The 25,510-nt window shown below is 37.1% G+C and overlaps 2 protein-coding genes across 3 annotated transcripts; one reads left to right on the top strand and one right to left on the bottom strand.

Annotated features, from left to right (window-relative positions):
• Positions 1-7,689: 7,689 nt before the first annotated feature.
• On the top strand, positions 7,690-13,120 carry LOC146138305 (claudin-19-like). Its single transcript, XM_083394561.1, has 5 exons — positions 7,690-7,717; positions 8,372-8,575; positions 9,852-10,016; positions 12,440-12,552; positions 12,983-13,120. Exons 1-5 carry the CDS (start codon positions 7,690-7,692, stop codon positions 13,118-13,120), a joined length of 648 nt encoding a protein of 215 aa, XP_083250687.1.
• LOC146138304 (ras association domain-containing protein 2-like) lies at positions 12,170-25,061 on the bottom strand. Of its 2 annotated transcripts, XM_083393628.1 has the most exons (11): positions 24,974-25,061; positions 23,357-23,742; positions 21,544-21,694; positions 19,602-19,669; positions 19,359-19,390; positions 19,117-19,221; positions 16,638-16,777; positions 15,965-16,118; positions 15,223-15,344; positions 13,794-13,891; positions 12,170-13,207 (listed from the first exon to the last, which is right to left on the bottom strand). In XM_083393628.1, exons 1-11 carry the CDS (start codon positions 24,989-24,991, stop codon positions 13,138-13,140), a joined length of 1,344 nt encoding a protein of 447 aa, XP_083249754.1. In that variant the 5' UTR covers positions 24,992-25,061; the 3' UTR covers positions 12,170-13,137. The 2 variants fall into 2 exon arrangements, with proteins under 2 accessions (XP_083249754.1, XP_083249755.1); XM_083393629.1 differs by lacking the exon at positions 19,117-19,221.
• Between the last annotated feature and the right edge of the window lie 449 nt (positions 25,062-25,510).

The raw sequence follows: 25,510 nt of genomic DNA, 5'->3' as shown, positions 1-25,510 counted from the left end.
TATTGAAGGCCCGCTACGTAAAACAACTACAAAACGGCGAATCCAGGATATTTGTTTTGAATTGGAGGCATTAAAATGACGTCACAAAGTTATGCCATGAAACAATTGTTCTTAGAAACACCTGTTGTATTGAACGAACTCGTTCGCAAAAATGAAGCTAAAATCCAGGTGGCGAAGTGTTTACCTTAGACCAGCGGTTCTCAACCAGTGGGCCATAAGAACATTTGAGGTGAGCAACAGACCGATTTGAAAAACTTAGATTTAGTTTCTTTTGTGTCACTATATTTAATTTTACAGGAATAATGGCTTGGGGAGGAATTAAAAAGTAATGCAAAATTATTGTCCAGTCGCAAGTGTCTCACCAATGCAGGGTTGAATTAATAATCTGTTTTGAAATATGTTCTGCTGTGTTTTGTTCAATCTAAACCTATTTAACATTTTTTCTGTCAAAAAAGTGTATTGGGCCACAGAATTTATTTGCAACTTAAATGAGCCACGAAAGAAAAAAGGTTGAGAACCACGGTCTTAGAAGCATTAATGCATAAAAGATTAAAACCATAGCATTTCCACAGCGGAATGGCGGCAGCCACAATCACGTAAAAGTTCGAACGAAACACATAACATGAATACATTATGTTAACCATGTAGTGAAAGCTGGATAAAAGTTACTCACGATACAATAGCAATATTACAATGTTAAATAAAAAAAATACATTAACTAGATAAATGTTGGTAAAAATTGTATTTGGAGGAAATCTAAGCAACACAGCGTTATGGTTGTGGACACCAAGAAAGGGTGAAATATTACATGGCGCCTTGATGCCGAAAACAATGTCATAATGTATAAAACCTACTATAAAACGATAATATACGCACGAATCGCAAAGAAAATTTACAGTTAAAGTTGAAAAATATATTTGACAGGCACTCACATTGCCTTATTTACCACGCGGGCCTGAACCACGGTGAGACAATATAATAATTCTTAGCAACGCGTAGCCAAATACAATACAATATATGCACAGCATTCACGCGGCCCACAACTACATGATAAAACAATAAAACATAGCTCGCGGCCTGCGGTCCACATTTGGGCCGTGGCCCACTGTTTGCCGACCACTGTCCTAGTATATAGATAAGGTTTATTTTCAGTAGGCTATCTAGCAAACATCGCATTCAGCAGTTCAGCCGCATCCTACAACTTCAGAATTTCATTTTTACTTTTTTTAAAGAAAACTTAAATTAATGCAGCTATTCCGATCAATCAACTGAAATACTGGTGTAACCTATGCTTTACCTTCAAGCCTTTTTCAAGTGCAGCGTTCCTCGAACGCACAATTCTTCGTAGAAAGGATACAAACCTAAACAACGTTGAAAAAAAAAACGTTGTAAGATAGCTGTTAAAACTCAAGTGTGGATTATGTTAAATTACATGGCTATCGAAACAAAAACACTTCAATAAATATAAAGTTTGTTAATTGGAAACATATTTACCTTTCCACGAGAACACATCCACCCTCGAAAAGTGCGATAAACATTACCACACTGACCAACAATATAGCGATGTTAAAAGCCGGGTTGGTCTTTAGTTTCTCCAATGAGTCAGGGACCATTGAATAGAAGCATTTCTGCAAAGCCTGGAAATCATTCGCAGGCTGCTCTGGTTCGAACGTAATGCCGAACAACCCATTGAAGGGCGCTAACAGTTTCGAGTCGATTCGAATAAAAATCATAGCTTTCGCTTCTGCCATAAATTTCTGTCGTTCCCGACAAAAGACATTGAACGAATATGACAAAAAATGTAAACAAAAACTTTGCCCTGGCGAAAATCCATTGTTTCAAGTCGCTTGTGACGTCACAGAATCTTTGAAAAACTACAGAATTTAACAAACTTTTCGGAAATTACAGTCAAATCTTTTACAAATACTGCATTAAAACAACCATTAAATTAAGAAAATAACACTATAGTCGATTTTTTTAGTATTACTTGTGCATAGCAAGAATAAAAGCATACAGGCACACGTAAAAAGCCGAGCGTCGTATCAAAAATCAAAATATTGGCACTCTGTTTGTAAAATTGGCATACGCGGATACTATATTTTGTTTAGTTTTTTCTTGTTCTGTAGTTAACACCGACTGGTTAACACTATATAAAGTACACCTATATATACCACATGCAGCCAACCAAAGCTTCAAAAGTGGTCCGCTAAACTTGTTACATTTTTTAATTCATAATGGTAGGTAGGACATTTGCTTGACTAATGCCTTATGTAAGAGGCAGAAAAACAGTTTAGACCAGTGGTTCAAAGTTGGCAATATCTCCCTTTTTTGCGTTTACTATTTTTGCATTGAAGACATACAACGGGGGTCGAAAAACCGTGCGCTATTGTCTAATTCAGGGTGGATGTGCCAACATCACAAAATTCTGAGTTACTTACCTAAAAAAATCATTATTAGTCAAACTCTGGAAACAAGTACCAGGGAAATTTGGAGCAAAGTACCGGGGAAATTTGCATCAACCCTAATTGTTTTTTGTGCTTGTAAAGCCCAATTAAGTCAGTATTAAATGTGAGAAAACAACATTAATTAGTGAACATTTTTTTTAAATAACGGCATAACAAAACTACTTAATTTCCTGTTTCAACAATAGGGATAGTTTTAAAAGAGGTAAATACCTCAATCCAATTTACAATTGCCATTATAGGTTTTTCTACGAATTGTCAACTCTGCCAAGCACACATTATCACTATTTTGCAAAGGTTATTACATATAATACCTTATGTACCCGTTGTACCCCTTTTGTACCCCGTATGATCCAAAAACACGTTTGCATAATTATACAATTTTCATCATTACACATTTCTATTTCAGCTTCTTGAGTTGACTCAGGGTTGCCAGTTAGGATTTTTTAAAGCCAAATTTGAAAATTTGGGCTTTTTTGAACCCCTTTGGATTTTATTTTTTCAAAAAAAAAATCGAAATGAACTTTAGCTTTGTTAGGCTTTTTTGGGTTGTTATATTAAACTAAAGTGTTATATTAAACTAACAGAAAAACGGAAAAACTGACAAAAAAATATCAAAAAGCGAAAAATTAAAAAAAAAACATGTACCAGCATGACCATTTATTGCATTTGTTTACATGCATTTTTTTTTACTATCTGGCAACCCTGAGTTGACTATGTCCAATCCGCATTTCTTTCGAGCTATCTCTTGTGGTTTGTGTGAGTACAACGGTGAAGATAATGGTAGGGTAACAACACGTCCCCGTTTAAGAAAGTAAGGCAAATCAATGGTCTTCCAAGGACACTGCAGAATGCCCATGAGCTCAATTTGCATATAATGCGTTATTAGCTTCTGGCATAGTGAATATACGAATTTAAAGAAGAAGTGATAAAATATTAGGCGTAAAACTACTTTGCATTCTATTTTTGTTCATTTTTTGTGCAATACATTCCTAAAATTTATAGAGCTTCGCATTACACCTGATCAACGACATATAAACAGAATGCCACTGAGAAAGACTATGGTAACAATAGCAAATGATATAAAATAACCGTCTGATTGAAAATATATATATAGCTTATACAAACTTTTAATAATATCCTCTTTTGTGAAGTGCTTTTGGTAAGGTTGTTTGATATTTTTATTATCACGCTGACTTAAATTTTCTGCCAATTCTTTGTTCCATGACATTTTTTTATTCGGCACAGCAAACATGGTATGTGTTGGTGGCCTATTCTGGCAAAAAGGGATGCAGCAAATACTTGGCATTGTTCTGCGCAAAAACATTAGGCTTACATTTATTGTTGTTAAACCAAGTGGCTGTACTGAAGCTGTACCACTGCAAAACCTACAAAAAAATTAAATAATGTTATTTTAATAAACTTACTATAGCAGTTGTCTTGTTGTTTTTTATCTTTTTTCACTACCTAAACTGTTGTCACAACAATAAAATAAATCAAAGTCTAAAGGTCATTAACAATGTGCGATCGGGTTCACTTTCATTTGTTTTGATGTCGTTGACCTGATCATCACTACTGTATTTGTTTTTGAAAGTCCTCAAGCCCAGAGAAAGTTGTCTACCGTCAATTGCTAACCTGCTATTTTTTCGATAAATTCACCTTCTAAGGTGAAATCAAGTTGCGAAATTATCACGCGTCGGGTATTGGTTCCGATAAGGTATTATCGGACAAAACTTTAAAACGCATGTAGAACAACAAATACACGAATATTTTGAAAAATCACAAAGAGAAACGTTGGTTAACAATTACAATTACCAGAGAAGCTGTTTTGAGTAATATATGAGTTGAATATTTGTAAGTGTTCAGCAACCTTACCACGTCATTTGGCATAGGTGGGAATTATGGGGATTCATGGCTCATTGAATTTCGTACAAGCCACAAATAAAATTATATTGCAACTACTTTGGGATAAAGACATTCATACAGGTGTTCCCAGTGGATGTGTGAGATGGTTCATTCTGTCCGGTATTCGATCGCTGATTGGCGGATCTACTTCGATAGGTGAATCTACACACGCGCAAGACGGAGTTACGTCACAACGCACGTCCACATATACTTTCCCAATGCTTCGCGCTCGGTCGAGAGCCAACCCCCCACCCCGAAATGTTCTCTTGTAGACGCGATGGATAGAGCGAGCGTTATGGATAGGAATAGCGTACGGCCCCTTCCTTAAAAGTGTCTCGAGACGCCTTCAAACACATCCGAATGGGCAATGCACGTGGCAGTATGCCATTGTTTTATTTCGATAATTGTTTCTTTATTTACTATCTCTGAAAGAGTATAGGCTATCTTATATATGTGCCATGCAGGTAACGGATAACTGGCTCAAAATTATTAATTTATTAATTTGGGCATTACAGATTACTGTAGTTAAAGTGCGAATAAAACTATATTGAAAAACATATTGCTGTTCTAAATATTGATTGTCCTATAGCTCTCTACATTTTCCGCGATAACAGCGAAAAAACATAATCGCTTGCACGATTTTTACGTGTTGTTTGAAGGGAGCTAACGTTTAATTGTCGAGTTTTGATGTGGTGTCAGCGACGGATGAGATAAATTAATTGATTGTTTTTTTGTTTTTTGTTTTAAATAAAATTTAATATGTCTTTTAGTTTACTGACAACAAAATGCAGCTAATAGTTTAAAAGATGTCTGTTCATGTTGTCGTGTAAGTTTGCATTCAGTTTATTTTTGGCGGATTTGTGGCTCATTAAATTTCGTACAAGCGACAAATAAAAACATATTGGTAATGCCATGGCATAAAGACCTTTATACAGATGTTACCAATGGGTGTGTGAGATGGTTCATTCTGTCCGGTATTCGATCGCTGATTGGCGGATCTACTTCGATAGGTGAATCTACACACGCGCAAGACGGAGTTACGTCACAACGCACGTCCACATATGCTTTCCCGATGCTTCGCGCTCGGTCGAGAGCCACCCCCCACCCCGAAATGTTCTCTTGTAGACGCGATGGATAGAGCGAGCGTTATGGATAGGAATAGCGTACGGCCCCTTCCTTGTAAGTGTCTCGAGACGCCTTCAAACACATCCGAATGGGCACTGCACGTGGCAGTATGCCCTTGTTTTATTTCGATAATTGTTTCTTTATTTACTATCTCTAAAAGAGTATAAACTATCTTATATATGTACCATGCAGGTAACGGAAAACTGGCTCAAAATTATTAATTTATTAATTTGGGCATTACAGATTACTGTAGTTAAAGTGCGAATAAAACTATAAAAATAATTTAATAATATTGGTTATCTATCTAACTAACAACCTAATTTTCTCATCGGTGTTTTCGTTTTACAATGTTTTTTTGTTAAAACCATAGCCAAGTAGAATATTTGAGTTTACTTTAGTAGTGCGAAAAGAACTAAATATTAAAAAACAAATTGCAGTTCCATATATGGATTGTCCTTTAGTTATCTAGTTTTTCCACGATAACATCGAAAAAAAGAAAATCGCTTGCACCATTTTTATGAGGTGCTTGAAGGGAGCGAAAGTTAAGTTGTCGAGTTTTTGTGTGGTGTTAGCGACGGGCGAGATAAATATATTGATTAACATTGTGTATGTCTATAAGCGACCGAAATCAAAATCCAGCAATTATTTAAATAATGTCTGTTTATGTTATCATTTAAGTTTGTAATTCAGTGTATTGTTGGCGGATTTATGGCTCATTAAGTTTCGTAAAAGCCACAAATAAAAACATACTGGTAATGCCTCGGCATAAAGACATCCATACAGATGTTTCCAGTGGATGTGTGAGATGGTTCGTTCTGTCCGGTATTCGATCGCTGATTGGCGGATCTACTTCGATAGGTGAATCTACACACGCGCAAGACGGAGTTACGTCACAACGCACGTCCACATATGCTTTCCCGATGCTTCGCGCTCGGTCGAGAGCCAACCTCCCACCCCGAAATGTTCTCTTGTAGACGCGATGGATAGAGCGAGCGTTATGGATAGGAATAGCGTACGGCCCCTTCCTTGTAAGTGTCTCGAGACGCCTTCAAACACATCCGAATGGGCACTGCACGTGGCAGTATGCCATCCTTTTGTTTCGATAGTTGTTTCGTTAATTACCATCTCTATAATTGTAGGCTATATATATTTTGGACCAAGCAAACGGATATCTATTTCAAAATATTATTTCGCAATATACAAAGGTAAGATTTTACAACAGTAGCGAAAACATAGTTTGCAATTATTGGTTAATTAACTAACAAACGAATTGTCTGATCAGTCTCCGACTTCCACGATAGCAGTGAAAAAATATAGCGGTGAGATATATTTTCGTTATATATACCAATACTACCATAGTATCTTATATTTGGACAGGATAAGAAATGTCTGGCCCAAAAACTGTTATTGCACAAAACAGAAACTTAAAATTTTATAACAATGGCGATAAAATGACTTACTGATATTTTCGTTTCATTCTGCTTTTCATCTATCAAAAACAGCTCATCTGGTAATTAAATTTCTTCTCCAACATTTCCGTGACTTATTCAAGTCGCATTTCTCAGGGTGAATGACGTCGACCGCTCGTAGTACAATGTTACAAGAGAAGCTGTTTTTGGTTTTTAATATGTCTGTTGGCAACACTTTATATCTTTATTTTATGTTAAATTTGTAGTAGAACATTACGGATAGTTTGAGATCAGCGGTTCTCAACCAGTGGGCCATGGCTCACTGGTGGGCCATGGAAACCTTTCAGGTTAGCCACAGACCGCTAGATTTATTGAAGAATTTATTTTCATTTATGTCACCATACCTAATTTTACAGGAATAATGGCTTGGGGAGGTATTGAGAAGCAATGTAAATGAAATGTAAGTGGATTGTTCAGCAGCAAGTATCTCACTAATGCACGGTTTAATAAATAATATGTTTTTATGTATTCTCCGCTATTCTTTGTTCTCAACCTTTTTTATAATTTGTTCTTTAATAAAAATTTATTGGGCCACAGAATTTTTGTGCATCGAAATTGGGCCACGAAAGAAAAAAAGGTTGAGAACCACATAATATCGACTGTCCTATATCTATAGTTTCCACTATTGCAGAGAGAAAAGAAGAACGCTTGAACTCTTTTAACGTATTGGTCGAAGGGAGCGAAAGTTTAGTTGTCGAGTTTTGTGTGGTGTCAGCGACGGACAAGAAATGGCAAAAACAATAATTCAAGCTATTGGTGAGAATGTCTACTTTCTAAATAACAATTCACTATTATGTTGATGTTAAAGCATTGGTTAAAAGCGTTTCTTTATTACCTCGACTTTTCAAATTTTAAATGATGTTAGTTTCTCGAAGGTGGTTTAATTAAAACTTGATTTGTGTTTTTTTCTCTAGTGATACTAAATTTTTTCAGATATGGTGGTTTTTGGGCGTCGTAAATTTGTCATAAAGATGCATTTGTTTGTCATTTTCGGGTATCGTAGGTGGATAGCAGTTTACAAAACATATTATCTTAATAAAAAATGCTCCTAAAGACATTTACGGTTAACTGTTTGCTATAGGACCTTGAAGGGGTAATGGTAAAAGTCTTGAAACAGCTTCTGTACTGAGATGTTCAAAATTAACCATTTTTGACTTATATTCTCAAAAAGTTGTTGCACTAAGACTTTCCTGTTTGGAAGGAGTTATTAAACTTTAAATATTTTTTTGCTAAACGCATATTATGGTAAATCTTAAGGCACATTTTACTTAAAGGAATTTTCTTAACACTGTTTATGGCTTATAAATGGTTTCGTTTTTTATATATTTTAATGGTAAACATTGAATCAATGTTTAGGCCTGACCCGTAGGTTAAGAAGCGTCCCCGTTAACCCTTATGTCAATTTGCCAGGCTGGGTTCTCAGCATGGGTTCGTGGGGTGCCGCGGTGGGCGTGGTTTTGTCGCACAAGTGGAAATCCAATTCGCAGGAGGGCCTACACCACTCGGCCCTGGACACGATCAGCAACATAGCCGGACTGTGGGACAACTGCCAGGTCTGGCCGTCCGGGCAGAAGCAGTGCACCCCCATATCTGGGCCCCTGTCCTCTCTCAGTCGTGAGTTGGTTTATTTGTAGCATGAGTTTTGTAACTTGTAGCATGAGTTTTGGAGTTGCGCTTAGTATGGCAAACTGAATTTGTAAAATATGAAGATATCTCCTCGCCCTTACACGTTAATGATGACTTGTCTCCGTCGAAATCAGTCATTTATAAGTTCTAGTCATTAATAAAGAAATATATTTCGTGAATCCAGCATCCTTTTTTAGAAATATATTTCTCTATTAATGACTAGAACTTATAAAAGATTGTGATTTTGACTCAGACAAGAAAGACTAAAGTATATTGCGCTTACTTTTTATGCATTTTGTTTGGACGGGTTCATGGAACCGACACATTAGATCTAGTGTGCGAATAAAGTTAAGAATTGTGTAATTTTGGGATTTAGGAGTTTGCACGTTTTTCTAAGATACCTAGACCAAAGACGTTAAGTTTCGCATCTAAAGCAATTGGTCAAGCAATTTTACGCCACCTTCGTAAAACTCAAAGTCCAAGTTGGCTATCGAAACCTTTATAAGAAATATTGATTTTCTCAATATACAACAGAGCACTGTTTATCAAACACTTGTTTGTGGCGACCCCAAAACTAAACGTAAGTATAACAATGAGGCTTTACACCGACCCGATTTTCTTCATTCAACTATTGGTAAGCCCCTCCCCAAAAATATAAGACAGTGACACAATAAAAGTTTAAATGGGTATAACATTAGGCGCGTCGTCATATTGTTTATGCGACTTTATTTTGTGTATTTGAAAACTATCGTGCTCAGATTAAAAATCAATAGATTTATCCAAGTGAACTACTGCAGTCGTAACCATGGGTCGGGAAAGGCTGCAATTTAAAGCATTTCGTATTAGGAAGAAGCATTGGAATTGACCCACATTATACAGTCTATAGAATAGATTGTTTATAGCTTTTGGGTCAGTATAAATTCATTTATTTAGTACATAACTAAAATAAGTTTTTCGACACATGTGTTGCATAGACTGCGGCGTCCAGCGGCAGCCTGCAGTCTACCCAGTCCAATTAAACTTTTCTAACCGTTGCCCAACCCTCTTACTCTTACCGATTAAACCCATAAACTTATCCCGCCAATCCAGACGGATAAACCAAACAATCCCTTTGAGAAAGGACAAGTTATCGTGCACTGTGGTTTTAAGTCGCCGCACGGCGTGGCGCATTGACTGATTGTTTATGGCCCACATTCGGCTTTCCCGCTGATTCGTCTGACTTAATCCAGACTGCCCGAAAGACTTTGCCTTTCTGTTTCACCAGCGGTAATCGTCGCCTGTCGGAGTCTGCTTGTCTTCGCCATTCTCAACGGATTTGTGGCCGGACTTCTCACGCTGCTTGGATTTAAGTGCACGGAGATTGGGCCGGACAACAGGAGGACCAAGGAGAAACTGGCATCCTTAAGCGGGGTTATGTTCCTCGTGTCAGGTAGATAGAGAAACACTACCCAAATATTATTTCGCACAGTCGTTATATTGCTACTACACGCACTTTGCCTTTTATGCAACCTGCTATTAGGGCCCTGCTGTACACGCGGTTTCGAAGATATAACACTTACATCACCCGCATGAGATGGGATATTGTTTAGTCTGGTGGAATCAGCAATGGAGAAAATATTTTAGGAAAAATCGCTTAGCTTTGCCGTAATGTTATAATTTGGAAAATTTTGTCGCATTTAACGCTTATTGGAGAGTTTTTCTGTAGCTTTTGGAACAGATTGCAGTCGCCCTTAGATTCTCTAGTGTTTTAAGGTAATTTATGAAATAAAAGCGGAAATAGTTTTACCATGAAGTCAAGTACACCACACCTGAATTTGCTGCGCATCATTTAATACGCATAACCACAACTTTATCGCTCGAAAGTTGCTCTTAGGGCCAGGGGTCGTGCCTACCCGCATATGACCCAAAGCCGCCTTCGTCGGCGACACAAAAAGAGCAAAGACAACAAGTGGCAATAAAATTTAAAGGACTAAAAAAACGCGGCTTCCGAGAAGAAGCCTTGAGGGCTTTTCCGAAACGTGGCGACGCACTTGCCACTCGAAGATCATTTCCCTGCCAAATTGTTTGAAATGTGACGGCTGGTGGCTGCCCCGTGTTATCTTTGCGCCTTCGTATGCTGTTTTAGGACGCTTTGTTGTGACGCGTCGGCGGAATAGCTGCCTTCCGAGACTTCCAACCACCGCTTGCCGTGCGTTTTGAGCACAACAGTGGTGAGAAGCGGCCTTCCGTGCAAACCGATAAGTTTACAAACACGCTGGGTTACCTTAGTTACGCGCTCGAAGGCATGTTTTCTTTACAATCCAACTTTGACCTCTGCTTGTTTTAGGCATTGTTATGCAATAACCACGAGAATGCCCGACAAACGTCGCATGGTGATTATTCTTAGAGCGAAATCAGTGAATAAAAGTAAATCATTCGACCGAACATCGTAAATTGCCTGTTGATTTGATTTTGGAATTGATTTGATTTTTTAAGTGTATTCTTTGTTATCGTGGCAACTTTAGCAACTTTATCTATTTGTCAAAGTTTATTTAGTTTCGGCCGGTCCAAACCCATCTGGTTTGCGGCATCATTATTTGTGGCCCACGAGCATCATTAAACTAAGTGATTCCTAAATATTTTTAGTATTAAGAGGTTTAATCAAGGCCTAATAAATTATGAACAGCCAATGTATAAAGTTAAATTATTTGGTCGTGATCCAAAGCTTGTCGTATTTAATTGTTTACGAGTGTCATGGACGGATCAAAAAGGCGGGTACAAGCACAATGTCCCCCGAAACTATTTGTTGCTTGTGTATTTTAACTAAACTGGAATGCAAAATCATTTGCGCTTCGCGCGAATCTTGCTTACCTTTAGGTGCGCGTTAGATCGTTTTGAGGGAATGGCTCGAAGGGCCGTAACACTTCGCATTCTCTAATGAAGTTTTCCACACAAACTCTATACAAATGTGTTTTGTTGTGCTTTGCGCAAATGTTTTTCTCTCATTTAAATATAAACATAAGATCAAAAACATTTTTCCACCTTGAATCAGATTATCTTCAAAACTCAATTTTACTAAAGTTCTGAACTATTTAACAACTAAAAATATTAGTTTTTAAAAACAGTTGTATAAATTATGAATTTGCGCTTATTTTGCCTTAAATCTGTCATCTAAAAATGATTAGAGTATATATAACAAATCTATTGTAAATCCGACAATAATTGTTTTATGGTGCCCCCTTTCCCTGGATTCGCTAAGCACAGGCTTATTTTGCCTAATGGTTAATCCAGCCCTGTCCACGACAAATCTGCGAATACTATTGTGGCCCAAGAAGCTAGCAAAGTTAGATAATCCTGTTTAAGTTAATGATAGTGCAGGGACAAGGAACTAGATCGGTAAAATTTTAAACGCAAAATAATGAAATCAGTTATCCATACCAGTAACCACAACACTAAAACTTTACATTGACATAAATCCAGCCATTGGTAAACTTAGTTATCAGTCCACTTGTCAGTTTTACACCACCAATATTATTTCGTAGATTTAATTCTTTCGATATAACAGCAAGTCACGCACTTGAAGAATACGCAAAATTTCTCAGTAAATTAGTATGTTGTTTTGCACGCAAACAATAAAGAAGATGGCTTCAATAGAAAATGTTCGCCGAGATATTTTTTTCCTGTTGCGTTAAACGCCGTACAGAAATGTTGCAACTTAAATACTCAAACGTAAAAACGATTTGCAAATAGCACAGAAGAAGCAACGGGATTTAAAAAAATAAAGGTCATAGAGTATATTGCATATCAAAGAATTAAGTTCAATAATATAAGTATAAACTATACTGATGTAAAGTAAAAGTGTTTGTTTTTCAGCCATGTGCACTATAGCAACTGCGTGCTGGTTCATGGTAGATGTAATGACCTCTCCACCCCCGATTGGTCCAAGAAATGACGTTTTGGCTTATAGTATCAGTGAGGCTACACAGGTTTGTAGGCCCATATTACAATAATTTTTGTGTGTATTCGCACTTCGCCTTTGAAAATTGGTTTGAAAGGGTTAGTAAAACTACCTTGAGTGCCGGGGTGGCTAAATCGCTCAGGGTTTGTACAATCGATTATGTGGGTCAATCTGCGTAATAAACATGTGTAAGAAACGAAGCCGTTGCCTATTTGGCGCATTTTTTCTTGAAATTTAAACACATTTGTCAGCAGACCTTGCTACTCACAGTTTCTAAAATGATGTGTTCGATTTTTACTGCCCTGTTGTTTTCAGGACATAAAGATGTGTTAAAATCTCAATGTTTCCTTGCAGTCGCACGGCAAACAGCCATTATATACCCTTATTAGACATTTTTCGCGAAATAAAAAAAGGCTTTCACTTAATAAAAGTAGCTTTCATTTGTCTGATCGTCGCAGATTTGTCTGGCGTTCGGACTGCTCTGGTTCATCGGTTCGATCTTTGTGATCGTCGGCTCACGCCAACAACGACCCGAAGATCATGACGTCATCTCCAAGTTCGACCCCAGGTTCAAGGTCAAGCAAGAGTACATATGACGTCACGGTGCGGTGGATTAGGACTTTTGCTGTTCTTGCTTCAGTTCCTTTATTCGCTTGCGAAGCATCTTGCGGTAGAAATCAAATCTGCACAAAGGCGACATTTTTAAACATTGGTGCTGCACATGACAGATTATAATATTGTTCTGCACGAAACACCATTTATCGTATCTCTAATGCCGATACATGCCTTATCTGACAAGGATATTGTTGATTGTTAATTTTTATACATGCTACAATTTAATAAGAGAATAAAGTGTGCAGAATTTGAAAATGAAAACTGTATTAAAAATCAGATACTGAAAATAAGTTCTTCTGGTATCTATTTATTTATCCAACGTTTCGGCTAACTATTCAGAAAGCCTTTATCAGGCAATGACACACACGGCCAACAAGACGCAAAGTAAAATGACCTCCCCCAAAAAGAGTTAGAATGCGCGAAACAACGTTCAAAACTAAAAAGTGATAAGAACGACAACAAACAAAAAGCAGCTATAGTTGGTAAATATAATGGGCGTGGTTCGTGATCAGTCCAACATTGAATATGAAAACACCTGTCTTGCTTTTGCTTTATGATTTACCACAGTCGAATGGAGCATAGTGTATTTTCCAAACGTTTACATTTCTAAAATCAGTTTGGCATTGGGTGTTGTCAAAAAGTTTCCAATAATACCTTTTCTTCATCCGTTTAATTTGAGCGTCTTCTTCCTCCGAGAATTTAGTAAGAAAGACTCCCAAGATTCGAGAGTCGAGCTTGATGTATTGCGCCACCTGAAGTAAATTAGCAGTTAAAATGGCTGTACAGCATTGCGCGAGGTAAAGAACAAAAGCAGCATTTTAAAAAAATGATGCGTTGTGCATAATTTATTGCTATATCTAAACTCATCTGAAGACGGATGCACACTATTTCAAAATAGGTTTACAATTAGTCACTCTATAGTGCAGTGATTTTCAACCGTTGTTTCGCGAAACACTAGTGCTGAGTGAAAGATTTCAGCCTTGTCAGGTTTTCCGCAAAAATAATGAATGATTGGATAGGGATCACATGTTACTGGTTTAAACAATCGGCGTAATAAGTTATGTTTTATAAAAGTAACTATCCACCATCAGTTAGAATTTTCAATCGTGATTTCCTTTTTATTGTTGCGTAACAGTAATACTCGGTGTGTAATAATATAGGATTTTTATTACGAGGGACTGTTGCTGCGGAAGTAACCAGAATACAACCACAATGCCATATTTTGTTCTCATCCAAACAGGTCTAGATATCGCACTAATAAAACGGAATTAAAAAAATATTTTTCCGTTGTTTAATTTAAACCGTTATTTATAAACTTTCGTAAAAAGTTTTCCGCAAAACTATTTCCCTGTATAAAGTGTTCCATGGCTCAAAAAAGTTGGTCTAGCGAATTTAAACAGTTAAACGAAAACAGGGAAAATATTTTTTGATACCCAGGAACCGGGAGTTAAGATTCTGAATGCTTTTAACATCCAATTGCTCGACTGGCCAGTGACTAAAAAAGCTAAAAGCTAAAGCTAATTGTTGTTATCAGACGTATATTGGAGTCGATTTTAACTGCGACAAATGATCTCAAATGCCAAACACTGAACCATATAACTATTGCCGAAATATATAACAGTAGGCCTACACGAAACTACAAAGTCGAATTAAAAAAGCGTATCAAACATGGTTAAAAATGAAATGCATCAAACGACGTTTTGCAATAGAAACAGGTTTGTGCTTGTCGATCACTGCTCCACTGACAATCTGACATGTATATAAAAAGTGAAATTTAAAGTTAAAAACCCGTTGTTTTAGGCATAGTATATGCAATATATATTTTTTACGAAGTCTGTTCATACATTTTCACTCGTTTTTTAAACGAGTTTTAGTTGTTTTAACATGATAAAAAGTCCTATACGCATTTAATAGTTGGGCAAACTCAATATTGGCTTGTAACTCGGGGCGGGTAGTTTTATTTGGTTTTAATCGAGTCCTGAGTCCGACTCCGCAGCCCGACTGACAAGTGCAAATTTTAATTCAATATCAACCCTGGCGTATAGGAACATTTGTCTTCATTGAAATCATATTTACGTCATACCTCCGGGCTGATCTCTTTGTGCATCTTCTTTTCCTGCAGGAAGATCTTTCCCAGCTTCTCGTTAGGTCCGACCAGAACTCGGCTGATGAGAGGAAATTCGTCGCCGGGCAGCTCACGACGCTCTTTTATTAAAAAAAGTGTTTTTTAATGTTTTTTTTATGGTTATAGTTATAGATGTTTATTAAATTTATTTTCGCAGCAAATCCAACTCTATTAACTGTCAACTGATGACTTGGACTGGGAATTGACTTGTTATTTATTCAAAAACACTTGAATTGGGCTTAAGTTGTTTTACAAATGACTTGACTGGGACTTACGTCAATTTAAAATGACTTATTTACAACACTGCTGTCAGACTAAAATTTTAACTTACAAGAAATCCTAGCCAATTTTACAAAACTGTATGACGACTAACGTCATTCACACGTAAGCTGGGTTAAATTAAAATATGCCTGAACTTAAAAGAGGCTCGAATATTCAACTAAAATAACACAAAAATTAATGCGAAGTTAAAACTGCTGCAGCCAAATAAGAAATAATTTTTAGACTTTTATCATTTACGCAGTTCAAAACTTTTAAATGCAGTTCTAAGATATGTACTGTAGACAAAAGTTTTTGTATATAGGTTTATAATTTACGGTGATCAGGATTTTTGACTTGAAAAATGCCGTGCATCTAATGAAAACAGTCGACACACTTTCAAAAACGTGCAAAACCGGAGCAGGTGCATATATATATATACCTTCCGTCTCCTTAACCACGTAAAGCGAAAAGTCCTCGGAAGAATTTTCGACGCGAAACTTGGCAAAGAGTTTCGCGATCACGGTTTGCGCGTTGTTTTGGCTTGTCACGCGAACTTTCGTCACAGAACCAAAGGCTGGAGTGAATACTGAAGTCTGGAAAAGCAAAAGACCTTTAAGCCTATTTCTTGAGATTATTTCAGACAAGTGTTTCTTTTCTTTTAAGTCCATGTTAGGAGCCCTAATATTTTTTAACATGGACTTGTCATTTATGTAAACTTAGCATTAGAGAAAAATGTTAAACAACATATATTATATTCCTAATCCAAACTAACATAACACAAGGCGGTAGATGAAGGCTTGTCAAGTTTATTTTATTTTTTGAGTTTTAGAAATGCATGTTGCGACGTTTGGTACCTCGCTACAACAAAGTTAGATTACTGATTTTGGTTGGTTTTACGAGTAAAAAGGACATTTTTTCCCGTTTTTAAACGAAAATTAAAGTTATCTTAATACTGCTTTCGCCAATTTAAATAACAAGTAAGTATAGAACCGGAACAGATTGTAACCAATCATTGAACTTTTAAATTCGACAGAACCAAGTAAACCTAATTAACACTAATTCGTTTCTAGTTATGGCATAGCATCATCTACACGCGTAAAACTAACACTAACCTTGTAATTGTACGCGTGTCCGTTAATGGAGGCTCGATGCCTTAAATTCCGCGTTCCTTTCTTCCGCATGATGACGCTGCTTGTGCGAGCTAAACCGCCTTCGACGTCATCTACTTCCGGTTCATCTCCACTCCCATGATCTTCAAGAAGTAACTTTGCTTATTTTGCTTACGAATATTCTAAATGGACCACGTTACTTCGAAGTGGCAAAGAGATAGTTTTGGGGCTGCCAAAAATATAGGCACCGGACCCAAATAATTAAACATGAGGAAAATAGTAAAGACTGTGTTAAAACGTTATCCCTAATGTGGAGGGAATTGTTGATAGAAAGTAAAAACTACAATTTGATTTTTGTTTTTCTTAAGCTAAACGAAAAGCATGGGATACTTGAATGATAACCAATTTTACACTATTTTAATTTTAAATAAAAGAACCCAAAAGCAACACTCCTTCCGAGGTTGGTATTTAAAAGGGCCGAACTAACAACTAAATATGTTGCAGAAAAAATAAAAAAAATAATCACAGTGGAAGCAACATTATAATATTACTTTGAAACTTATAATCATCAAAGCGCGTTGTTGTTTACTAAATTCGTGAAAGGTTGTTATACTGTTATTAGATTGAGTGCTGTATTACAATTTCGTGATTTTTTAAAAAAACATTGTAGTAATGTACAACCTGTCAAAGCAAACAATAGTGTATTTGTATCAATTCTGGCAATTGAACAAACATTTAACCTTTTGTAAATTCTCGGTTGTTACTTTGTAACCAGCTTCATTAAATAAACAGATCCATCAAATCATGTACATTCAGTTTTGTGGTCTGGCTGTAAAATACATACCGAAATTGTCATCAAAGAATAGTGACCATGCAATGGTGTGTGCTAATGCAACGGACGTACAGTGGAAAACATGCAAATGACAAACTTAACAGCTAGAAATGGTAGAGTTGTGACATTTCCGGGTTGTAGCCTAAATTTTTGACTTCGAAACACACGATGTTAAGCCAATAGTAAATTTCCCCATTACTAGGCTTGCCATTTTTTAGAAACGTAAATCCGGAATGTAGACCTAATACAAAATAATTTAATGCAACTAATTAACTTAACGGGGTTGAGGTTATTTTATATTTTGTCAGGGGGTATTTTTAAGGGTGGTTTGTCAAGTAATTTAAATTGTAACCGAAATGCTCTGTATTGTGAATACAATGAGTCCAGTAAATACTTTCTACAATTAAAGTAGGATGCGGCACTCGTGAAAGCAGCAACAATTTTAGGCCGTACATGTTGGCAACGGCGCTGTCTCCATAACAAATTCGAATTCCCCGTACCAAATCATTCTTAAGCATAGGTTAAACAAAATGTAAGATTCCACCAAGCTGGCCTCCTAAAACTATTAAATATTAAAAAAAATTGATTTACGATTTAAACCGCCGCTTTAAATGGCGACGTTTTGCAAACTCTACTTAAATTTTGCGCAGTAACATACTTTAAGAAGTTCTTAAACCTAAAAGAAATTAACTTTAATTAAGGCAATATACCTACTTTGATTTTTATTTCCACGCAGCTATAATTGCTATTAATATTTTTTATACAATGCAACAAAGTATGTAACCAAAAAGCAATTTTTAAAGAAACATATTCAATTCTTAGTGTTGTGAGATTAATCACTATCTTTAAACAGTTTTTTTTATACAATAAAACAAAGTATGTAGGCTTTTGGACCCACTCACAAACGTAAAACCTTTAAGTAGATACGTAATCGCTGTACCATATTGCGTCCAACGTAAGTAAAATCTCGTTTGAAACTGAAAATTGGTTTCGATTAAAACCGCCCATTAAATGCGAAACTTTGCAAACTCTATCTGAATTTTCCGCGGTAACAGACCCGCTCGAAAAATAGTTAATTTAGATTAAAAAAAAATTGCTTGGCAGCCTTAAAAACTAAAAAAGTAAAAAGTATTACTTAGTTTTAAGAAAGAATTGGTAAATGACTAATTCAAGAGTTTTTACGTGTTTTACTTTTTCTTTGTAAATTTCAAATTGAAAAATCCGGGACAAATTGGTTAACCGGGCGGGACACCGGAACAAGGCCTTAAAACCGGGACTGTCCCAGCTAAACCGGGACGTATGGCAAGCCTACCCATTACAAAAGTTCAAACAAAGTTTCTTACATTGTTTTAACTGCAACCAAACTTTAGAGAGCTCTACCTTTAAAAATAAAGCCTCTACTGGTTGTAGCCACTTAAAACGCGTCCTTTGGAAATACCTACGACTTTTGTCTCTTCAAGTTGGAAAAATACAAGCAATACCAATGCAGCATTATAACTCGACACGAAATCACATGGAAAATGTGAAATTTTACGCCTATACTGCTGTTTACGCCGATAATTATCAATGTTTTGTTGTTAATTCAACAGAATAGCATAAAAGAGCCGCGGTAACGAACCTCATTACGCCTTAACGCTAACGTAAACCAACCTTTTGTCGAATGCAAGTCTGGCACCTTTAACCTCAATGCACCCCGACGTTTTTCAGTTCGTCGTTGTCGCGTTTTTCCCCAAATCGCATTTTCCAGATCTAAACCTATAGGTATAATAACGGTATAAAATATAAGCTTGGTTGACAGTTGTCTTCACTAAAATAAATTGAATGTAATGCGAAAATTAACTTGATGATCCGTGAGTTTACGTGAAATGTAATGGTGTATATGAAACACTTACTACCACTGGAGTCCTTTCCGTTTTCACCAATTCTAGAAAAAATATAATCTTTAATCATTACGTTTAGTCATTTTTAAAAGTGTGTATATAGCATTGTATGCCCTTTATATAGCTTAAATTGTAAATGAAAATTTAACAATTTTCTACCTCCAATAGTATTATGATATTAATTACTGCTCTGTTTTCATAATGTCTCGATAGTATATACGCCAGACTCACAATAACAATGAAATCATGGCTTACCCTTCGCCACCAGACGAGTTTCCTCCTCCGAAAATCCGAGGCCGGATTTTTTCGTCGTCGTCGGCAAGCTGTCAAAAATTAAACACTGTTTCCTCATGGCTGCCTAGATTTTTTAGGTCACTAAGTGTTTATTATACGTTTTATATGAAGAAGAAAAAAAGTTAGGTGATTGCGCGTAGGTCAGTGGTCTCCAGCCATTTTAATAAGCGACCCCAATTTAAATAAAATGGAATCACAATTTACATTGCGACCCCCTTTAGTTTTCAGATAGGAATAAAAATATTTTAAATAATCCTGGAACAGTGTTTAGGATGTCCAGTATCAATTCTCCTGTGCCTAATTTCTTGCCTATTTTATCAACCCAAATGCAAAAATATTTCACGCTTCGCGCGAAACTCGGTTATCTCTACATTATGATTTTTAAAAAATCAAGCGAATATGTGTGCTCCAAAATGATTTCTTTTAGCAAGTGTTATTTAAATTATGACTTTGAATTTAGAACACGAACGAACAAATTTCAATTTATTTGAACGCTAAATTGCATTTAGCGTGATTGTTGCACCTGCATGATATCCACCAATTTTTGAAAACGCGGCTCCACTTTGCATAAACATAACCCTCATGCTCTATTTCCAAGCGATTACGACGTTTCGGTTTTAATATGCTCATTGCGCTGAATTTCGTTAAACAAGGGCATGTGGTTGAAAACGGGAAGAGTGTAGTTAACTCACAAAATTGGACGGAGTCGGGTAAATTAATTGCATCCAAGTTCAAAATTAAATATTCATTTGCAGAAATCTTTTCAGCAGCTCTCAAGAGCTAAACACCTATTTTATGTAGAACAGGGGTTCTTTTTGTACCACGGTACCCTAACATTTTTTGTATAAGGCAAAAATAAAAGGCAAATAAATTTTAAAAGTGTCGTTATAAATTTACGTCACAATACAAATAGACTTCATAAATCTGCTGATTTCGGTCCAAAAATGTGAAAGTTACATGGAGTCTTAATATAGTCATTGTAAAACCGTTTTATTTTTCCCAGGGGGTCCATGGACCCCAGTTTAAGAATCCCGGATGAAGAGGAAAGAAAAGCTTGTCTATGCTATGTACTCGGTCACGTTTATTGGTGTGACGTCGTTAAAAAAAATATGCGTAAATCGTACTAAAACAGCACAAATATGGTAAGTTATGGCGACCCCAGAAAAATTTCAGGCAACCCCGCTTGGGGTCGCGACCCACAGGTTGGAGACCACTGGCGTAGGTAAACGCCTAAGAATTTTCTAAACGAAAGAAGATCTGTTAGGCTAATTGCATGTCGCGGTCAGTTGCCTAAATGACATTTAATTGGCGGTTTGCGGTACGCGAAAAGCGTGCCTTGCAAATGCCAACTATATGTAAACCGCAGAAAGACCATAGAAGGTAATGTACGGGCAGTAATATTTAGTCTAGGTTAATTTGCATATAGATACATTATTATGCTTTAGGTGGTGGATGTTTGTAAAACTATAGTAGGGCCAATAACAACGGTCAATAATAATAGAGGAAAGGACCATCGCCCAAAAAATAAATATTTACCCAATTTTAATATTAGCGGAAAAATAACAAATATTTTAAGTTTTGATACGTCGGCGCCGAACAGCGTAATATCCAAGCGGATTACAAATCGCAACAACAACCAGTTTTCCGGTATACACCCGGAAGATACCCTATCACGACAAAAAGCTATCAATTACCCTCTCAGCCTTGATACCATTTAAAAACCAGTTTGGCACGCCAAAAGTATGCGTTGACAAAAACCTATCCATTTTGAAACACTTCAACAAGGCTACAAGACTAATGCTTCTTTTTAGATCGTCGTTTGATGAAAATGTCAATAAATGCCAGAGCCGTAAGTCAAGAGAAGTTTTGAAAGAGAACAACCTTTGAGAAGCTTTTTTTTTACCTGTAGTCGAATAGCGGTTCGCAATCCCCAGTAAATATTAAGCAGTCCTTCCACCACAAGTTCGCCTTTTCTGTTTTGCCGCTTCGCCAATCTCTCCGGGCCGCCTTCGCAATACGTGTTGTAGTCGTTTAATCTTGACAGAAAGTTTTCCCTGTGCGAACAAATATATCCGTTTATCAGAAAAAAACATATGGCGTGTTTTTTTTTTTTTGTTTTTTTGTTGCATCAGGCTGTAATGCAGTGCTCTTCAACCGGTGTGCACGCTGCACCTAGGTCCTAGGGTGCGTCAAAATATGCATGGTGTGCACCAGTACGAAACTCTCAAAGACAATATTAAAACTTCGGCAACTCCGCTCGGTTTAATTAACATGATGACATTTTTAAGAATAATGATTGTTCAGATCGCTTTTTACCTCAGGTTACCTTTTAAGTGAACAGGGTGCATGAGTTCGTCACAGAAACTTTAAGGGTTCACCAAACCAAAAAAGGTTGGAAAGCACTGCTGTAGTGGACTTGTAATTAAGTCGTATGGCCATGTGCAGCCTAAGTACTTTGGGAAACTGATCAATTAGACCAGGCATTTTGCAACGTCATCGCAAGGGGAAACTCATCAGTGAACTGTGCGCAACAAATCGAAGGATTTTCAGCACAAGCATAAACCACGTTTAATATTGAAATACAGGGAATCGAACCATACCTTTCAAGAGCTTCATGTTAAGGCATAATACAAATATATTTTGGTTGCATTGTTTAAGGCTGAGTCACGCGGTCCGTTAAAGAAATAAAAAGAGAGATTTCCAAACGCAAAAAACTTACATTTAACGAATTAGCAAATCAATTTGTCTCTACATCGACTAAATGTGATACCATTCGTTTACGAAATGGCTCGTCAAGCCAGTAAGCAGAGTTTTTGAAGCGAAAGTCTTTACTTCTTCGTTTATTCAAGTCTGGTGAGCTCTCTCGAGGCGCGTTTATCTGTTCATACAACGTTAGTTCATCCGGCGTACATGGGAATAGATAGGATGTGAATGTTTATGGGGTGCCAGATAAAGCGAAAGCGATATATGTTGACACAGGGTTATGGGAGTCTGGTTGTCTCATTTGTCTACTCTTAGAAAGCCCACGGCTCGTTAATTATGAGATAAACAACTACATTATCCACGACATACAAAAAGGGAGCATGTAAAGTTTCCTCAATAGCTTTCTTATCGCTTAATGAGTAAAATCACGACAAAGTTTACATTGAAAACGCGGGATGACTCGCGCAAAAGTTTTAGTGTGAATAGAAAATGTCGCCGAAACCAGCTGCAACGTATAGTGACGTGTTGCGCATTTCCGCGTTGGCTTACAATGTGTGTTTTTGGCTACAACTATGCTGTGGGCTCGACTGTTACTATTACAACATTACCACACAGCTGGCATAGGCTACAAGGTCTACTGAGTACCAACAATTGTGCGAAGTGATATTTATACAGACCATTAACCAAGTACATTTAAATTAATCGTCTCGTATATTATTTTATAAAATACCCAAATTCATTGATTCTTATTTCCAATTGGTATATTATAGTTAGACTTAATGGGACAAAGAGGGAATATAACTTGCCACAGACGCAATAGCTTAATCTAACGTGTAATTTCCTAAACTAAATAAACTACCTAAAAGCTGCTTTTATATCACATAAAATCCTTAGTGTAGATATGACACAGGCTGACGGCCCGTGCTCTACCTACGTACGTCGTACGTCTATATGGCCACAGTTTAAAATCTGTGTAGAATCCTTACACAAAACCATAGAGACAGATTACTCACGTCGGAATAGTCTTGTTGTCGCTCATTCGAATGTCGGCCATCTTTTTCGGCGACTTTTTGCGCAACTGTTCGGTGCTGTTGCGGAGCTTGGAGAAGCCGCGTCGAAAGAAGGTTCTGTCGGAGTGTTCCCACTTGCCGTTGCTGATACGCAGTATGCCGCTGGGCAACGTAGCTGACGAGGTGCTGGCGACCAATGTACAGTCGTCTGCAAAGTCGTTGTCGTTTAGCTGCAGCCTTGGCACTGACGGGCCTGCCGCCGTACTTTCGTAACGCGACGAGATTTCTTGCAAAGGGTTTTCGGGGTCGTCGTCGCTTTCTGATTCTGCTTCGTCTCGACTTGGCGTCCAGATTCGAAAAACGGCAGTACGAAATCGATTATAGATGCCCTGGCAAAATGGGAACAAAGTTTTGCTATGTCTACTTTCACATTTGGAGACCAATCACATTCTCTAATTGTTACTTGGTAAAGAAAATCCTAACCAAAACATTACTATACGTAAACTCTCGCCACACCAGTCGAAAAATTTGTACCTCTTTAGAGTTGCTTTTTACAATATTGGAATAGTATCCAGCCAAGTTTAGTTTGACATCCCGCTGGTATACAAACACTAATTCAAACCTCTTGGTTTTGAAGATTAATGCGTGTCTGATTTCCTCATAGTGCCAAATCACGGACTCGAATGTATAAGCTGGCAATCAAATTGATTGACGATCGTTTTTTTGGGCAAAGAATAGTGTAGGCTACGATTAGGCCTACTGAGCCATTAAAATTCAAGAAGATAATTAAGCAATGGATTTATCATGCTTAATAAACGTTAACCGAACATTCATTCTTAAGAAACGATTTAAGTTTATACCTAAGAATATAGTGGACCTGATACTAAAAATTTAGTCAAACATTCTTACCAAACTGACCTTGCGGTTATACGATTCGTGACATGTGACATGCAATTTACATTTAACCTTAGTAGGTAGACATCACCAGCTATAAACAGCTCTACACATCTTAGGGTAAGCATACACAATCACTATTTTCTAAATACTGCTTAAAATATAAAAGTAGTTTTTAGTGTCTCTATGCTGCGTTTTAGTGCATCTATGGATGGCTACTCAGAAGAACTGTCTAAACTTGATTTGTCACGATTGCTGTTCGCATCATTGAAGGCACGTTTCTCGTGTTGGCGAGGTACCGGTACAATATTTCCGCTTCTGCGAATAATTTAGGACCACTTCAACTTTTGTCAGTTACACTTACACGAAAGTCGGAAGACTAAGTCTATACTTTAACTCGAGTCGCGAGCTATTTTGATTGCTGTCAGCCGGTGTGACGTCATGTCACGTGTTTCCCAACAGGCAACAATTGAATTGAACAGCCATCGAACAAACTTTTCTGCTTTCTTTGAAACAATGCAGTCAATATTTGAAAACGTCTTAAACATTGTTCTTTCTATATTCGCAGGTTTCAAAAATAAATCTTTTCAAAAACCTGAACATAGTATACACCTTCCTGAAATAACATGTATACTGGAATAACCTACATTTCGTAACATGAGGAGGGCGCCCTCTTCACCGGAAACACAGATAATGAATCATACCAGCAACGAAAGCTTGTCTTACCTTCAGAGTTGTAGCCATACTTCAGCATGGCTGTTTTTCGGTGTCAATTAGCCTCTGCACTTGCCTTCATCCAGCTTGGCTATCCGCAGTAGCACTCTACACAAGCCCGTTTCAGCAAGCAAGCAAACGCTTGCGCATCTACGTAAGCCGTGGTGTTTTTAACTGTAGGAAATGACTAATAGATTGACCACAGAGGGATGTGCGTCGCAGCTGCTGTAAACTTTCCGAATTAAGTCACTTTAAAATTTATTTAAATGTAATTTAAATAGTAAAAGAAGAAGGTGATTAGCTTGGATTCACAATTTTAAAGGCAGCACCGTGTTGCTCGCTGGCCGGTGACAAAGTGCAAAAGCCGGATGCTATTCTAGAAATTGGAAGTCGTTAAGTAAACGATATTCTTTGAAAAGGCAGCTTAATAAATTGCATTACCTATGGAATCAGCGCTATAGCACAAAAAAATATTTTGCAGGTATTTTTAGTGAAATCAAAATTTTGCCTATCTATGATGAATAAGAGGTTTGCATGCAAGCAAACAAA

The sequence above is a fragment of the Ascidiella aspersa genome, chromosome 7, assembly GCF_963924565.1.
Source record: "Ascidiella aspersa chromosome 7, kaAscAspe10.2, whole genome shotgun sequence".
Taxonomy (NCBI): Eukaryota; Metazoa; Chordata; class Ascidiacea; order Phlebobranchia; family Ascidiidae; genus Ascidiella; species Ascidiella aspersa.
The sequence above is the reverse complement of the archived record's forward strand: the minus strand, read 5'-3'. Positions and strand labels throughout refer to the sequence as shown.

What these genes read in the sequence shown, in the direction of transcription:
- LOC146138304 (XM_083393628.1), bottom strand. An exon ending in GACAACAAGACTATTCCGAC is followed by an intron (nt 21,695 to 23,356) that starts GTGAGTAATCTG and finishes TTGTTCGCACAG; the next exon opens with GGAAAACTTTCTGTCAAGAT. An exon ending in ACAAAGAGATCAGCCCGGAG is followed by an intron (nt 13,892 to 15,222) that starts GTATGACGTAAA and finishes AATTTACTTCAG; the next exon opens with GTGGCGCAATACATCAAGCT.
- LOC146138305 (XM_083394561.1), top strand. Translation starts at nt 7,690, where the DNA reads ATGGCAAAAACAATAATTCAAGCTATTG. An exon ending in AACAATAATTCAAGCTATTG is followed by an intron (nt 7,718 to 8,371) that starts GTGAGAATGTCT and finishes TCAATTTGCCAG; the next exon opens with GCTGGGTTCTCAGCATGGGT. An exon ending in GTATCAGTGAGGCTACACAG is followed by an intron (nt 12,553 to 12,982) that starts GTTTGTAGGCCC and finishes TGATCGTCGCAG; the next exon opens with ATTTGTCTGGCGTTCGGACT.